We start from the raw sequence: 18,372 nt of genomic DNA on the forward strand, positions 1-18,372 counted from the left end.
ACTTTTTAAATAAAAAAGAAAAAAAGAAATTACGGTACGCAAAACGAATCTATATAACGTTACACAATCACTTTTCCTACAACATAACTCTTATAAAACCCTATATTTTTACTCATTTCTTTTGTTTTTTTTATCATGATATATTATATTATATTAATGCATTAAAGTTTTTAGCATAGATCGTGTCGTGTCCCGTGTCTCGTGTCAATGTCGGGGCATCATAGAGTGGCAGCATTATCATTTTTTTAAAAAGATTTTGTTCATATATTAAATCTTGATTTTTGTTGTGTAAATTTATTTTTTAACGATAAATCTTGTAATAATATTGTTGTTCCTTCCATGAATATTTTGATTTTTACTTTTATTTTTTTATTAATTTCCTTATTATTATTCATATATTAATAATCTTACAAATAAAAGAGAAACCATCCTCACTCAACCATATAACAGAGACTTTAAATCAGTTTCGAATACGGAAAGATTATATTTACAAAATTTTTATTATAAATTTAATTATGTATTCTAAAAAATACAAACACCTAAGTATATATTATCTGAAATATATAGTTGAGTTTGTAAACAAAATATTTGTAATATAACTCTCCTCTTTCAAAAAAATTTTTTTGGTATGCTGTAATAAAAATCAGCAGAGAAAACTACAAAATAATCGCTGTACGAACTCTTAAAAATAGAAGCTAAATCAGTAATAAAAACAGACTGAATCTGAAAAGGAGATAACAGAAAATAGACATATTTGGGGCATTAGGATTATCAAGAGCATAGTTTGTCAGGCAGTCAACACAATAGTTGCCTTCTTTTTATGTGTAGACTAAACAGACTCGCCAATCTTTTTGTAACCAAGTCCATATCTGAACTACCAAATGAGGTTCACGGGTTGCAGCACCCTTTTTAGAGAGAATAATGATTGCAGATATTGAATCAGATTCAACAATAAGATTTTTCTCTCAAATAGTTTTTCAAAAATTAAACTTGTAACTTATAACTTAATTTTTAATCTTCTTCAAAAAGAAATATAACACGCCTTCAGTTTATAATATTTTTCATATTAGCTTTGGCAGGAAAAAATACTTAAATATTAATGATAATTTTTTAAAAAAATAAATAAATACAAACTATTAGCTAGTTGAATGTGGAGATTATATTTATTTCTTTTCCTCTCTAAATTTAATGTAACTTTTTTTTATTTGCATTTGTCATAAAATTTCATTTGCAATCGATTCTAAGGGTGTGCATTGACAACCTTCCCGGAATGAGTTTTTTTTTTAATTTCAATTCGCAGGAATAAAAAATGAATGAGAAACTCGTTTGGTAAAATCGATTTATTTTTTTGTGCTAGGGAATAAAAAAAAATCAAAAAATTTCTGCTTTGATCGAGGACACATAAACAGAATCAGTTTTCTCTATTCCAAGTTTTCCCTCAATCTCTCACTTCTTCGTACCCACTCACACACGAACACCAAACATCACAGGCCTTCAACCATATCACCCCTCCCTTCAGTTTTCACGAGAATCAGTTTTCACGGCTGAAGTTCTTCGTCTCCTTCAACGTCTTTTTCTATTCCTTCACGAGAATGCCACAGCTACCTTGTTTGGTTCTCTACCATCTTTAGCAAGCTCCCTTTGTAGTCTGTAGAATGCCACAGCTACCAACTGGTTTGCATTTGTCCCCAGTCTGAAATCATATTTGTATACTAGCAACATTAATGGAAAATTATGGTTATATATTTTTAAATTTTAATCATAGACCCTGCACATATTCAATTGTAGAATCATTAGCAGCAGTCACAATTCCAGTCCATTATCATCATAAAACAAAAACAAAAATTGGAGTCTTAAAAAATTCATGCATTTTCAAAAAACTTGTAAGAAAAGTAAAATTTCTTAAAATCCAATTCTACTGAATGATTTCAAGCTACGAATGGGGCTTAAAAGGAGGAGTTTAAACCAGTTTACAACTTGGTATTTAGATACCGCATCAATTTTCAATTTAGCTTTTCAGCACAAAATTCCCAGTGTTGTTCAACCAGTGGAACTGTGGAAGCATTTTGGAGAAGGTAGTTGCGGGAAGCCTGATTTATAAATTTCTTGATGATAACACATTTTTTTAAAAAAACTATATAATAAAATATTATAAATTTTTAGATAATTTTTTTAAATATAAAATTTGGCATTTCGGTTACAATTTATTGTCATTTGCTATTTTACACAGTTGATGAAATCTATAAACAAAAGTAAAGAAATAGTTATTGTGTTATCAAACGTAATTCTAATTTTCGGAATAAAAATAAAATATGTTATCAAACGTAATTCTGATTCTCGGAATACAAATAAAATATGTTAACAAACGTAATTCTGATTCTCAGAATTATTCCAAGACACAGAAATAGAAAAGAATCATTTCTTTTCAGAAACAATGCCAAGAATCAGAATAATTGTCGTGCACATTAGAATTGTTTGATTGAGAACTAATTCAATGCCAACGCCCAATAGCACAGATTTCCAAGATTGTTTGAGAAAAGAATATTGAAAATGATTCCTTTTGTTGAAGTCAGGTGGCGGTAAAATAATTAGGAAAAAATATTTATACTTTTAAATGATACAATTTATATCTTTTTACTCTCACAAAGAGGTGGAACCCCATACTTTTATATTTTTTTTGTCCATTCTCTCTTCTCTTTTATCTATCTCTTTCTCTCACTTAAAATGATATAATTTTATATCCTTTAAAATGATACACATCTTTCTCAAACAATTAAAGAAAATATGTTTTTGATACGCCATCGGAGAGAATCAAACAATCAAATTAATAATAGAATAATATGTATTAGAATTTGGAAAAAAGTTTTGTAAAAGGACATGATACCATGTCTTTTTAACAGTTATAATATATTACGAGTAATATATAATTATAATATTAAAATTATATTTTATTTATAAAAAAAAATATAATTTTTATATCATAATTATATATTATCCGTAATACATAGTTATAACTGTTAAAAAAATATAATTTTGTATCTTTTAAAACGACACACATTAAACCCTCATAATTCTTTATTTTGACCAAAACAAAATTTTAACATGTTTGATGAAACATGGATTAATAACGTTAAATAAGTAATTATTGGAGTTTTTAAAAAATTAGCATAATCTCTCTGATTCTGACACCGAAGGGCCACGCAAATCGTTATCCATAATTTATAGCTGTCCAATTTTATTAGAGCGTGAAGATAGGTCTAAAGTTTAGACATAAACCAGAGCAGGGCACTAATATACAAATAATTAATAATGCCTTTGGAAAGACTATATATATGAGTATATGACCAATTGACCATTGCCCAAATGTGTCATTTTGTCTGCTTTATCTCTTTTCAATATTCATACTCTCTAAAATGGATGGTTGTATGACCCTCCTCTACTTACCCCCTTCTATATTGGTCTACATTTTTTATGTTGGCGCTGGTATAGCAACATCCTAAAATGAGGCATGAGGTGAATAATGAGGCATGAGGTGAAAGGAGGGCATAGGTTCATATAAATGCATTTCCCTTAAAATACTAGCATCTTGAATGATTGAGAGGAAGTGTAGACAAGGATGTGGTCGTAACCATGTATCTACATACACCAGGGTGCAGATTTGAGAGATTCAAAACCAACCCCTATCCTTAACAAATGACCTTCTCATGCCATTTAATATATGGTTGGAGTTAACATTTTCTCCTATATAATTCACTCTCTATAGAATCTCACAATCACAATCAGCATTTTAAACTAGTGCAATTGTTTAATCTTCCTCTCCCTCCCGGTTCAATGGAGCAAGAAATTGACAACTTGATATTCACCATGGGTACGCTTGGAACCAGTTTTCCACAAAAGTAAGAGCATTCATTTACAATAAAAAGAAGGAAAATAATAATAATAATAAATCCATCTTAGTTTTCATTTATTTATTATTTATTTTTGGTTTTAAATTATGGTTTGTACATGATGTAAGCAGGAGAGGATTGTCAAGGTATTACTCGGGTAAATCAAGATCATTTGCTTGCATACTAGCAGATGTGCATTCCGTGGAGGATTTGAAGAAACCAAAAAAACATGATGCGAAGAAAAGGAAGAAACATTCCCACAGGAAGGAATTGCGCAATCTTCCTCCCTCTCCGTGTCGAAGGGCACCCAGTTGCACTCAATTCACTACCCCTTACGTCAATGCCTAGTTTTTCAATTTCCTAATTCCAACTCTATGATCCAATCTGCATATACCCATATATCTAACCCAATTATTATTTTAAGTTTTTATGCCGTTTCTATACATTGTACAAATTCAGTAGAGAAAATTGAAATCAAAATCTATCTTTAATTTTGTTCCTTTTGCCCATTAATTTTCTTGCCATACTACTGGAGAAATTATAATACACACATTCTTCACATATTTCATGTTATCCCAATTTAATAATGGAAAAAAGAAGTATCATTTAAAAGGACACAAGTTGTGTCTTGTGTCCTCTTAGATGATTTACACAAAGTATGACCCGTCATAATTTGTGTAAATCTGAAAAATTGTTTTTTTTACTCTCTTCTTGGTCACATCACTGACATGTAAAGTGAAAAAAAAAATAACTTTTCAGAATTACACAGAGTATGACCGGTGTATAAGTCACTAAAAGGGATTAAATTGTCATGAACATGTTTGTTTTTATATTGCGTTGAAATTTACTTTTATTCAAAAAAAATCTAGGTGACAAGGATTAAATTTGTAATCACTTTATCGGAGAAGTTTTAATAACATGTCATGAATTAGCTATTTCAAAATCTTGAAGTCTCGAGCAAAATATATATGTGAATAATTTTATATTTAACAAATCCGTTCTTAATTCTAATATAATATCAGAATTGAGTATGATCCTGTTGAACAATGATCTAATGCCTAGTCTTGGAAATTTTATGATTCTTGACATAAGAAAAATATATTAAGATCTCATATTACTTTTATGATTCTTACTTTCAATTTAATAATTTTATGATCCTGTTAAACAATCTTATTCTCTTCAATTAACTTCTGAAATAGAGATTGAAATAATAATTAACAAATATTTCTATCTAAAAGGGAAAACTAATGATTTAATGATAACTACAGCAACCAAAAGTATAGCCAATTTGTACCCAAAAAAAAAACAGAATAGCCAAATTTCCTAATAAATGCAAAATTGGAGTGCAATAGTTCATTCAGATTTCAGTCCATTTGCGGTTTTTTTTTTTAACCTTAAAACTGTCTAAATTCCCATCAAGCAGGACAAAAATTGTTGGTCATTTTACAAAAAGATTTGCATTGCTTAGGCATCTAAAATATTCATTCAGTAAGTAAATTATTTTATTTTATTAACAAATACTATTGAAATTTTTTGAGTTTTAATTAGATAATAAAGTTAAAAAATTTATATTGATAATGTATTAATTAAATTCAATTTTTGTTAATGGGAAGCATGTGGCTTTTATTTTTATTTCATAAAATCAAACTTAAAATTGTAATGATCACTAACATGAGATGATTTCAAGTTGTAAGCAAACTTGGGTTGGTTAAAAATGGAGAGGATCAACCTGAATTAGGTTTAGCTCACGCTAACATAATATATCAAAATTTAGTCAGACAAAACTTAGTGTACAAAAATTATAAAATTTAAACTTTTTAAGTAATTGTGACAACCAAATAATGTTACTACACATCTTAACCGTTGATTTTCGCGAATCAACAGTTATCATTTTTTAAATCAAACTCATTAATTAATTATATTTACCAAACAATAATTTCAAACTGAACACGTGTAACTTAAATGTGGAAATTTATTTTAAAGCTAAGATAGTTAAGTAGAACGAGGGCTGCTTAATTGTATTTTTAAAAAAAAAATCATTAAGTAATATAAATAAAATTAAATAAAATAAAAACAAAAACCTTGTTACCATGGCAATTCCCTTATTTGAGAAAATCATTACCGTATGTTTCTTCAATGCAGGTATAGACCTAATTATACATGTTTCCTTATACATTATTAACCATAAGACGTATATATCTTCTCATAAATTTCTTGATATCATAACACTGTTTTCGTCTTAGACCTTAAGGCTATGACTATCACCGTCAAGCATTGTAAAATGAAATTGTCTCTTTCATACTACAAAATCATGTGACATATGGGGAGAACTGAACCTTTGTTGTTGGTTTCCAGCACTGATGCACTCAAGTTCTGCTGTCTCAGCTCCTATGTTAGAAGCTGCAGCTGCATTGTAGATGTCATCCTCCTTCATGGAAACCAAACTAAGATGGGTCTCACCATCCAAATAGTTACCTCCTTCACAATGCTGCAAACCCAATGTTAGAGACACTCCACTTCCTGACTTGAACCTCCCAAACTCCGACATTTGGCACGTCATAAACCTGTCATTAGTTCCACCAGGCTGAACAACTGTGTCATCTGGGAAGAGACCACAATCATAGAAGTTTGGCCTTTGCTCCTCGGTCTGCTTTCCTAACCTATGCTCAGTTTCAGCCTCATGACCTATGCTTTGTAGACTAGCTGAACCAGTGGAAGCCATGATTTCTGTGTCGAGACCTCGATCAGATGAAGATCTGAGGTCTTTAGTTTGTCCACCACTGTAATTCTTATTGGCTATTGAACTTTGAAAGTGCTGCGAATCATCGCACATCTCATTGGAGGTCTTGACATCACTTTTTGTTACCTTGGATGCATTTTCAGATGAAGAACTTGAGTCTATGTCAGCGTCGCAAATCTCTTGCTTGTACATCTCCTCAATCATAGGCTTCCATAGACGAACCCGCGCATTTATGAACCAATTTGAGACCTAATTCAAGCAAAAGCTATCATTACAAATGCTGGTGATGTTTAGTCATCAGACACAGCTGTCACTAGAAAAATCAAAACATCATCATCTAGAATTCCTTTAATCAGTAATTTCTAGCAACAAATAAAAAATTACTATTTATTTTTCATCTTAAAATGAACACAATCTATTAAGCATGTTGCTAAAAACATATTTTTATTGTTCTACCTGACTTCTGGTCAAGCCTGTCTGTCTTGCTAGCATGATCTTATCAGAATCCTTTGGATAGCTAGCAAAAATAGAAAATGGCAATTAGATCAAATAAGCATAAAGGTCTTGGAATGAACTCAAAAAGCTACAAATAAAAAAAGAAGACCAAGGTTGATATGTGAGGGTTTACGGATGAAGGAAATGCTCAAACAGCCAAGCACGAAGAATTGAAACAGAGCTTTCTGGGAGCCCCCTTTGTGGCCTCCATGTATGTTGCATCATGCCAAGCTGCTGAAGAGCCCTCTGTTGCCGGATCTGTTGGTCCACATACCTAAGTCTTGACATTCCAACTCCTTTATTATTACCAGAAGCATCTTGCTCCCCAAGGTTTTTTTGTGTTGCACTGATTTGGCCAGTAATTGCATCACGCAAACACCGAAAATGGCATGAAATGGTTTGAAGAGCAAGTGCTGTGTATGGTTTAGCTGCCCCACAGCCTGCTATCACATCAAATGATGATGCCACAATCTGCATCTGATGATAATATTGTTTGTACCTACTGTCAACCTGCAGCAATAGACAGGTGGCCATTAAACCATCTCAAAAAAAGTTTGTTGCTATGAAGAAGTGCATAATGCATGTTAATCTTGGTCACTCAATCAACTTTATGGATAATGACTATAAAATTGGCATCTGGTACATCATCTTATGTGCTAAATAACACAAAAACAAGAACCTACGAATGTGAATTTACTTTTGACGTGCCAGTGAAATCCATCCATCAAACAATAAAAGATAAAAAAGAGAGGACATATAATTAGTTCTAACTAAATCAAAAATTTAAGAGGTAGCACATGATTTACTCATAACATGCAATCAGGTAAATAAAATAATATGGCCCCAAGGGTGGATGTACATCATATGTGACAGCCAACTTTTGCGCCACCTCCCCCAAAAATAAAAAATAAAAAAGAGAGTGGGAGAGAGAATTGAAAGAAGAAAGTGTGACCGTATAACCTCATTAATATTGAATAGCTGCTCATCTTAAGTCTCAACAGAAAAATAATATCTCTTTCCTTCATTGAGAATTGTTAGTTATTTCTCCTTAATTAGATACATCAATGAACTATAAAAGGTTTGTGTCTTCTCAAGTTTCTAACTTTCTATGCATTTGGAAAAATGAAAAGATTTCATGGAAGAAAGGTTGTATTCAAATCCTCCGCATTAAATGGAGAAGAATCTAGAGCATTGAAGATAGCCCTCCTAGCCATCTATAAATAGGGAAAGGGATGACATCAACAAGTTGAGGCAGTGCAATTCTCCATGAGGGTGAGGTGGAGCAATCCTCCATGAAAGAAAGATAGTCACCATCGAGTGAAGAGTTTGAGAGATGTCATCCCCTCAAACTAGAAAGAAGAACACTAGTTAGTGTTAGAATTCCTCTTCCTAAGAAGAGAAAGTATTCCTCCTTTATGAGAGATAAACTTTGTATTCCATCCTTTGAGAGGGTAAAGATTTGTGTGTAATCCTCTAGTGGTATACTAGGGAAGAACATTTTTTTGTAATTCTACTATTGTTATAGTGGAAGATTTGGACCTATGGTCTTGTGGTTTTTCACTTCGTCATTTGAAGGTTTGTTCATGTTGAAAATTATTATGTTCCATCTCTTGTTTTTACTTCGCTTCGGCATCATAAAGACGCACTCTTTTTCCCAACAAGAATTTTTCTAGCAGAAGTGATTAGACACAAGAATGAAAAATCAGAGAAATTATTATGCAATTTCCAAAGAAGCTCGGGTTTCCTGGGCCATGCCAGACCATCTTCAGAGTTTTTTTTGCCACAAAACATTGCCTTTAATTACTTATTAATCACATGCCTCCCCTACCTTCTTTGTTGCAGCAACAAAAAGGAGCAGACATGAAAGAGTGTACTGTGCTATTAGTTCGACTTCGATGTCATCTACACAGATTATGCTGCTCTCTGTTTTTGACATGCTTTTACATGATCACAAAGAAATTTACAATAACTGTCAAATTACTCGACATTAAAAGAAAAAGTGAACGAGATATTATGGACACCTGCTCAAGATCACATACCAGGAGAGGTTCGTTATCAAATAGATATTGTTCATAAGAGATATTAATATATTATCAGTTGCAAAGATATTACTGGAATTTAAATTCCTTCATGCACATCCCAAGTCAGTATGCAAAAGCACAAAATAGATCCAAAATTTGCAGCTATATCTTCCTCTTGCATACTAAGGATCTTAACGAACTACCACTGTTGAAATACTGATCCATACACAGAATAGAACGTACATAAATTATATACTGTCAAGGGAAGAAAATCAATCTCATTTATCACACTTATGCCCCCGTTCATTTAACAAATGATGACACTGACACACACAAACACAGGAGAGATGAAGTTTTTAACATTCAACTTGGCAGGTTACAACCACTTATAACTCTCTTTTAGAAAACCAATCCTATTTATCATACTCAAGCTTGCGTTCATTTCACAAATGAAGACACTGAAACACAACCACATTAAGATGGTGTTTTTTATATTCAACTTGGAAGGTTACAACCATTTATAACACTCTTAAGAAAATGTAGATTTTTTCTTTTAAGATACATTACAGTGATTTTAAAGATACATGTGGTCATGGTCAACTGTTTGAAGAAATCACAGATATAAAAGAGTGGAAGTCTACATAACATAGGTTTTACCTCATCCAACATTGACAAAAGCTTTGTTAACTTGTTGTGCAGATCTTGCTTTTCAGCATGTGAAAGCTCAGAAGAGGAGTTACAAGCTGAACCTTGAGAATTAGGCACTCCATTTGCAGAAGATCTTTCATTCTCTAGTTGTTCATCATCCTCCTTGGAATTCTTCTTAGAGTCCTCATGTGTGCTATGACTTTTCATATCAGGTCGTTTCATAGCTTTTCGGATGTCAACAACTTCATCAAGCAGTTGTTGTGCTGCCTTGAGGTATTTGGAATTAGGAACCGTTCTTCCAGCACTGGACATTCCATGGAAGGAAAAATCCCCCCTGTTCAAATCTTGACTAGCTTCAGATAAACCAGGTGGAAAATTTTCAGAATGTCTCATACATTCATCCATAGATGAGCCACTTTTATAGGCCTCATTACCTGAAATTGATGGATTAGTACCCAAAAACGAATCAAAACTTAAATTATGATTCCTATCATGGAGAGAAGGCATTTGTATTCCTGAGGGTATTTGGGTTCCAAGGCTGAGAGATAATCCCTGACCCTGCAAGTTCTGTCCATCCATAGGTTGTTGTCTGACTAACATGTCATTTCTACCCTCCCTCCATGCACTGAAATCATGAACCCCAGTTTGGAACCCCCCAATATTTGCTAAGATTTCTTGCCGTTCAGGAGTGGAATGTGAAGCACCTATTGATGGAATCACAAAGCAATTATTTTGCTGCTGAGAAGTACCAGACAATGCTTCTGAATATGAACCAGAGCTCATATATAATGTCATATTGCTTGGAAGAACTGGTGTCTCAGTATACGAACTAGGCAAAGGCTCCCTAAGACAGAGCATAGGCACGGCATCTCTTTGATTACTTGAACTTGTGTAATAAGTTGCCATAATTTTAGGACAGTTGAATCCCAATGCTTGATACTCTCAATCAGATTAAGGTGCCGCTTTGATAAGTAAAAGCAGTAAACTAACACAGACAATCTATTTTGTTCAATAATGAGACAAAAGCTGTCTGAACTTTACTGATTCCTAAAAGTCACAGAATTGCTGGTTGGTGCAGAGTTTGGATTGTCCAATACTGTAAGTTGAAACAGAAGTCGAATGCCTCCTGATCAGAGATTTTTATGTAGTAATAGAACTATTAGGAGTTTGTCAAAGATGATCTCTTAATTACAATAGGAGTTTTCTCCCACTTCCTGCCACCAACACCAAGCTTTAATTATAGATCTTCAATCTCAGGCGTACCTGGCATTACACAAAAGAATTAAACATCAAAAAGAAGAAAAGAGAAATCAAAACAGACATTTTTACGCCAATAAAATGAAAAAGGGAAACAAAGCTCCAATCCTATATTGAACTTTTGCTTCACTCATATGCTGTAAAATTGAAGGGATATGGAAAAGAACCCCTCAAACCCATTTACGTGAATGATGTACAAATGAAGACTTACCCACCACTAAATAAACCCACATTCAAGTAAAGGTTGTCTTAACCAAATTTATCATCTGGGTATACATAGTTACCCTGCCAAAATAAAAAAAAACAAAAAAAAAAAAAACAAGTGATGATTTCGAAAGAGGAAGATGCACTGAGGACCAAACTTTCCTTTCTCAACACTATATTCCAGAAAAATAAAAAACAAAAAAGAACCAACTACCCGGAGTAAAAAAAAAAAGTCTTTTCTTTCCCATCAAAGAGACACACAGAAGAAAAATCAAAATGATATAAAGGAATAGACTCCAGGGAGAAGTACTTACTCCGGGTTGCAGAGGATAAGTACCCAAGAACAAGAAGCACAAGTTGATGATAACAAGATTGAGAGAGAGGACCAGGGAAAACACACTCTGTGTGTTTCTCGTTCTTTGGAACCAAAACCAAAGAGATATAGTGCAACAGTTAAAGCAAAGAGCAGCACTTTGTGTTCAGTAAGTTAATGATAAGAGGGCATAGAAGAAAAGCCAAAATTACCACTTTAACCAGAGAAAAAGTGGGGCATGCCTAGCTTCATCTCCAGCAAGGAGAATTTGTGAGCGAAGGAGTTCCGATCAGAAAAGGAGTGAACTTTAGAGTACAAAATAGGAGAGAGAGAGAGAGATGGAGAGAAGAGATAAGAGAGAAAAAAAGGGAAGAGGGAAAAGGAATTGGCGCAGAAGAGTGTAGCGGAGTTGACATAAGTCTCTATTTATGTTATTGTTATGTTATGTGATGTTATCTGTCTTTTCTGCTTTGGGATTGGTGCAAAATCACTGTTGGGAGCAGCTTCAAATGTTCCTCAGACTATGTTCACACCAAAGTACCAAATTTTAATAAACTAAAGATCAAAGTGTGAATCAATAATGTAACTCCTCTGATTCATAACAGGGCAATTAATCATCACCCTTTTTCCTCCCTCGCTTTCTAAATAATCGTTATTTTAAATTCTTAAATTCTGATTGAAACTATTTAATGACTTCTTCAATTCATGTACAAAATTTTAATCATAAATTATTTTAAAACGACGAGAGTAATTCATATAATTTTGTTATTCAACTTTAAAATAATTTTTTTTGTACCATTAAAAAAATTTATGTAGAGAATAAATATTTGCAATGACTACTAATGTAGGTTTGATATAACGATAAGCAAGTTACACTTTTAAGAATAAAATTTAAATTTAAACTTTAGAAAAGATAATTAGTTAGATACTCTAATTAAAGGTTTATATATATATATATAATGTATAACAGCTTTCACATAAAATCTAAAGAATTTGTGATATATGCAAATATTATTCCTTTTTTTTAGAATTAGTACAAGCACTTGGATTTGTTTATGCTTTTTTTTTTAAGATAAAAGAATTTTTTAAATAAAAATATGCCTAATTTTTTTGATAATTAGAAAAAAATTAAAAAAATAATATTAATTTTTTCTTGGAAGTTAAAAAATAAATTCTGATAATAAAATAAAAAATTATGCGCTATACATGGATGTTTTTATAAAAAATTATTTTTTAATTACAAAAAATTGTGATCATTAGAATTTTTTTGAACAAAATAAAAAAAATAATTTTAGTATGTTCTCAAAAGTTAAAAATAAATAATAATTTAACATAAAAATATTTTTTTTGTGTATCTGAGTTAATTTATCTGATTTGAACATTATCACTTATCATACTCGTATTGGTAGCGACTCTCCTTATATTATTTTCTTTCATTATGAAGACTTGAATTCTAGACATTTAGCCAAGTGACAACTAAAACCTTATGAAAATGCATTCATAGAATGCTTAAAATCGAATGTACTTAACATAAACAACATTTAAGGAAAACAAAAAAAACCTTCCAAGAGTCAAGACCATAACAAACTTATCAACTTTCAGTCTGACAATAAAATCTCCATCTTTCAAACTTAGGTTGCTTTGCTTCTTGCTTTTGTTTTGGTACACATGCATTGAAAATTCAACAGTAATTAATTCCAGATTATGCTTCACATGTTATCATTGTGATTACTGTTAGGTCTTCATCTTGTTTCTTCTATAGGATGGCAAAGTGTTTGGTTAAGGAGCTCAATCCCTAACCACCAGTTGGTAGATCAGACCTAAACCCTTTCATAAACCTCCCCAAACCGTCTCCTACTTAGTTTTTTTTTTTTTTTTTTCCCCTTATTTTTTCAACTTGTATCAGTGACTTTGCTTGAAGCTTTCTCTTACCATTTGTTAACCAGTTTTTGGTGAGGAAGGATAACGGAAGGTAGAGTTTTGCTGCTATATTCGTCATAAAAGCATATTCTACTGGTATCTATGAGTCTCTCAGTCCTACCAAAAGTTTTATATTCTGATTTTGTCTTGCACGTTTGTTTTTTTTCTCCATTTTATTCAGTTTTTACCTAAAACGTTTTTATATAAGATATAAAGACGCATAACACGATTAGCAACTAGTTAGCGATACCTATGTGTCATCTTATTTGAGGCTCCTTTTTTAGTTAGGTTACTTGGGCTTGGGACTATTAAAAGATCTATTTGAACCTATCTCCTAATGCTACGTTTCTTTAAGCCTTCGGCGTCCTTGGCCCAGGTTTCAGCCCAACCAGAGTTTAGTTATACCACTCTCTGGGATATCAGAGTCAACTAAAGTTTTCAAACCTGTTCTACTAGAAATTTGAAAAACTGACTTGGAATCATATTCAACAATAGTCGGGTTAAAATTAAATATTAAATAAATTAGACACAGAAGAAACTATACTTTATCATCTTATATTTTTTGGGAATGTTATTCTCATTTTACATGAGAGTAGTTCTCTATATTATAAAGAGAAGTAATGTGGAGCTCATCATTAAAAGATAAAAAAAAAAAAAAAAGTGGGTGAAATTCTCGAAGTAAGATAACATGATGTAATCATTTCATGTAAAATGAGAGTAATATTTCTTTATATTTTTAACCAAAAAGAAAAACAAGCTGAACTTATCGATTTTATTTTTGATCTTAATAAAATTTAAGATTTTTGTGATGTAAAAGACCAAAATAAATTAAATAAGAATTAAAGCATAGTTCATATTGGTATGTTTAAAGCATAGTGTCATATATCAAAATTTAAAAATAATTCATGTATATTCAAATAAAATTATATATTGTAATATTCTAACATTTTTTGTTATACACGTGTTATATTGAGTTCATCTACCTAAGCTTTATGGGAATAAAATTCGTAACAATATGAACGAGTTAAATAAATTTGCTCGGGCATGTTTGGATGAACCTTTTCTTTTAAAAAAAAACACACTTTTTTCTGTAAATTTGTTTGAATGTCTAGTTTGAAAAAAAAACATAAGTCATAAAAAAATTAAAAATCTATTTTTTAAAAGTTAAAAATTTTAGTTTTTAAAAAAATAGAAGTCAAAAGCAAATTTTTTTTTTCATAAACTCAATATTTTTTTAAAAAATTTAAATAACTTTAACTTTTATAAAAAAACTCTTTTCAAATAAATAAATGTATAAAAGTTGCTTTTTTTAAAAGGACAAATAAACAGGCTCTTAAAAAATATGTTTTTTAAACTAGATTATTTAAATTTAAAAATTCAGTAAAAAAATTTATTTATTAAAACTGTTTCTTGGTGACCCTTGTTCTTATCATCTGTAAATCGATATTTTATAGAAAGTGTTTTTTTATTTAAGAATAATTTAATAATAATAATTAAAAATAACATGCGTCATCCATTTCCTTACCTATTAAATCAAAATATCTATTTTCAAAATATATTTGATCTTTTATTATATTCTCTCTTTAAGAATAACATATTATTTTATTATTATTCTATATTTTATTTTTACTTTTTTGAATAATTATATTTTTATGATCTGCTTAAATACTTTTTCTTCTTTTGATATATTTTATTTAGATTTATCTGAACGACTATATCTATCTCCTATATAATTTAAACATGTTTTCCTCTTAGATATTTTCTTTAAGTTTTATTTTATAAAAAATATATATGTGTAATGTATTTATGCTTGCTAGTTCTTAATACTATTTCTTAAATAACATGTGTCATTCTTAATTTTTTTTTTAAATAATTTATCTCTATATCAACTATTTATACTATTTTAATTATCTATATTTGTTAAAAAAAAAAGATTCTAATCAAATATAAAAGAATCTAAACATTACTTACTAAGAAATACGCATGTTTAGATTAACTTACTTAAAACGTATTTATTTTTCTAAAGTAAATTATGAACAACTATGTACTTAACGAATAACGTATTATGTTCACAATCTCTCGTTCTTTGTTCGATGTTATGATTGTGTTCAATTCGTCTTTGTTTCTCTGTTGTTTAATTTTTTTCTTTGGAAAAAAAAGGTGGAGGCAACGTTCAGTGAGAAAGGGAACCTATCAGGCGTTGTTTCATGGTCACACACAGAAGGGTAAATTGGTAATGAAAAGTGAACTGCGTCTTTCCTTCTTTCTATTTTTGGTGTTCATTTTGTTGGGCCTTGGGAGAAAAAATGCTCAATGTTTCATACCTGTTGAACGCATGGTGGCTCAGATAGATAATCATATGCTGCAAGCTGCATTGCCAGGAGCTTGTAACGTGACTTGTATTATGGTTTTTTATCTAACCTAACAGAATGCCAACTTAAGACATTGGCAGTGCACTGGATGTGGAACACAGGAAATGTGGTAGTTGTTTATTTGTCAGTAACAAAACCAGGGTTCCCTTCCAAAAATACAGTTCAAGCTGCTGACATGTTGGTTTCATCAAGATTCTTTGAGTCATGTATCACTAAAAGCATTTTTTTATAATTATAAATGCAAGCAATTCTAATTAGTAAGTAGCAATCAATATATATATATATATATATATATATATATGAGCTTATCATTTCTCAAGCTGCTTGAGATAATCTTATCTCTGGATAGTAAATCATAACCGTACAAAGATGGATCAATGGTGATAAAGGAAGAGAGAGAAAAAGAGAATCATAACCATTCAAAGGTGAATCAATTAATATAAGAAAATAAATAAATAAAACGACGTAGTTTTGGGGTAGCCGGAGATAAACTTATCTCAAGTTGCTTGAGAAATGTTTTTCTCTATATATATATGGGATAGGTTATTCTACCTACTCCCATCTTGCCTACCTCTTTCTAATACCGTTGGATTACAATCTAATCCAACGGTTCATATTTATGAAATAAAATAACTTCTTTTTTTTCTTTCTCCTCACTTCCTCCTACACCCTTTGTCTCTCCTCCCCCTTTCTCTCATCCTCTACCCTATACCTATTCTTTTTCCTCTACCCATGCGGAAGCATTATGCGATTCGTCGACCACAGCATTTGAAATCATCGTCCTTAAGGATTCATATTTTATCCAATCCACCTTTGTCATTTCAAAAAGTCCCCCACAGCAAGCTTCATTGCTACCAAGAGAACACTTGAACCCGAGTTCTTACACAAGGGAAATTGATTATTTTGACACTTGAATTGGTAACACCAAATATCTTTGATAAATACTTTTTGTAACGGCTTAGTCTCACTCGTATCATATTTTATCCTTTTCAACACCATGAAAAATTCCCCTACTTTCATAAGAAAAGAAGGGGATGAAAATGAAACACTAAGCAGTTTCGCCAACTGCTTGAGTTCCTTGTCACAATAAAAAAAAAACAAGATATGTTGGTCTTGTCAGCAATGAGTGATCCACGAAAATGAGTTTATCAGAGCCTAATTTTCAACGACTCCAATTAGTATAGAACAAGTTCGCCCGATTTGATTTTTCCTTTCTATCTTGAATGAATAGCCAATCAAGCGCAACTTACTGCTATAAATAAACATGATAAGGACGATGATTTCAAATGCTGTGGTCGATGAATCGCATAATGCTTCTGCGCGTGTTCACCTTGGCAGAGATCAGAGATAAAGGAAAAAAAATAAGTATAGGGTAGAGGATGACAGAAAGGGGAGGAGAGAGAAAGGGTGTGGGAGAAAGTGAGGAGAAAAAAGGGTTATTTTATTTCGTAAATATGAACCGTTGGATTAGATTGTAATCCAACGGTAATGAAAGAAGTAAGCAAAAGGTAGGCAAGATGGGAGTAGGTAGAATAACATATCCATATATATATATATATATATATATATATATATATATATGTCTCTGGCAGTTTGAGACAAATTTATCTCCGGCAACCCCAAAACTATGTCGTTTTGTTTATTTATTTTCTTATATTAATTGATTTACCTTTGAATGGTTATGATTCTATTTTTTTTCTCTTCCTTTATCACCATTGATCCATCCTTGTACGGTTATGATTTAGTAGCCGGAGATAACATTTTATATATATATATATATATATATAACAAAATGATTTGTAATGTGACTGCATATAAGCATTAGTGCAGTTACCTAAAAACTACGCCGTTTTTTGTGGGATAAAGGAAGTTTGCGTTCAAAATTAATTGTAGAAAATGAAAATATTATATTTATTTTCACATTTGTATGGTTATGATTACAAATATTTATGCTTTATATTTATTTCCACCTTTGTATGGTTATTATTATCCGTATTTAATGCTTTCACATTTTATATGAGTGCACCAATCCTTAGGTGCAGTCACTTTACATCCATTAAACCCTATATATATATATATATATATATATATATATATATATATATATATATATATACAAAATGATTTGTAATGTGACTGCATATAGGTATTTTATATTAGGTTCATATTTTATTGTATTTACTCTTATTTATAATATAGATTTTTTTATTTCCTCCCCCCACTGAAAAAATTCTAGATTCACCACTAACCACTGTAGGTCCAAGCAGTAGCGGGCCCTGAAAATTTTATTTATGTGTGCATATTTAGTCCGAATATTTAGTGGAGGAGATTTGGAGGCAGTGCTTCCGGAAAAAAATTTAAACAAAATTTTAAATGTATTAAAAAAAAGAATATAAAAAAAAATTATATCTCTTATATTACTTGAACCAAATTTTTTGTCCTGGTAAGAAAAAGACAAGATTAATTCATTGAATAATGTGTCATCTCACTTTCTTTAATATTATATAACTTGACA

General features: G+C 31.1%; 1 protein-coding gene across 2 annotated transcripts; it reads right to left on the bottom strand.

The window, feature by feature from the left end:
• Nucleotides 1–5,993: 5,993 nt before the first annotated feature.
• On the bottom strand, nucleotides 5,994–11,944 carry LOC133306596 (BEL1-like homeodomain protein 6). Of its 2 annotated transcripts, XM_061506922.1 has the most exons (6): nucleotides 11,567–11,944; nucleotides 11,260–11,333; nucleotides 9,801–11,054; nucleotides 7,256–7,632; nucleotides 7,084–7,144; nucleotides 5,994–6,876 (listed from the first exon to the last, which is right to left on the bottom strand). In XM_061506922.1, exons 3-6 carry the CDS (start codon nucleotides 10,695–10,697, stop codon nucleotides 6,184–6,186), a joined length of 2,028 nt encoding a protein of 675 aa, XP_061362906.1. In that variant the 5' UTR covers nucleotides 10,698–11,054; nucleotides 11,260–11,333; nucleotides 11,567–11,944; the 3' UTR covers nucleotides 5,994–6,183. The 2 variants fall into 2 exon arrangements, with proteins under 2 accessions (XP_061362906.1, XP_061362899.1); XM_061506915.1 differs by lacking the exon at nucleotides 11,260–11,333.
• Between the last annotated feature and the right edge of the window lie 6,428 nt (nucleotides 11,945–18,372).

This window comes from Gastrolobium bilobum, unplaced genomic scaffold (assembly GCF_033153095.1).
Source record: "Gastrolobium bilobum isolate Gb01-03AN ecotype WA unplaced genomic scaffold, APGP_CSIRO_Gbil_v1 utg27758, whole genome shotgun sequence".
NCBI classification, from domain to species: Eukaryota; Viridiplantae; Streptophyta; class Magnoliopsida; order Fabales; family Fabaceae; genus Gastrolobium; species Gastrolobium bilobum.

Coding starts and splice junctions, on each gene's coding strand:
- LOC133306596 (XM_061506915.1), bottom strand. CDS start 10,697: ATGGCAACTTATTACACAAGTTCAAGTAATCAAAGAGATGCCGTGCCT. Junction 7,145..7,255: donor TTTGAGCATTTCCTTCATCC/GTAAACCCTCAC, acceptor TATTTTTGCTAG/CTATCCAAAGGATTCTGATA. Junction 6,877..7,083: donor CAGGCTTGACCAGAAGTCAG/GTAGAACAATAA, acceptor TGCTTGAATTAG/GTCTCAAATTGGTTCATAAA.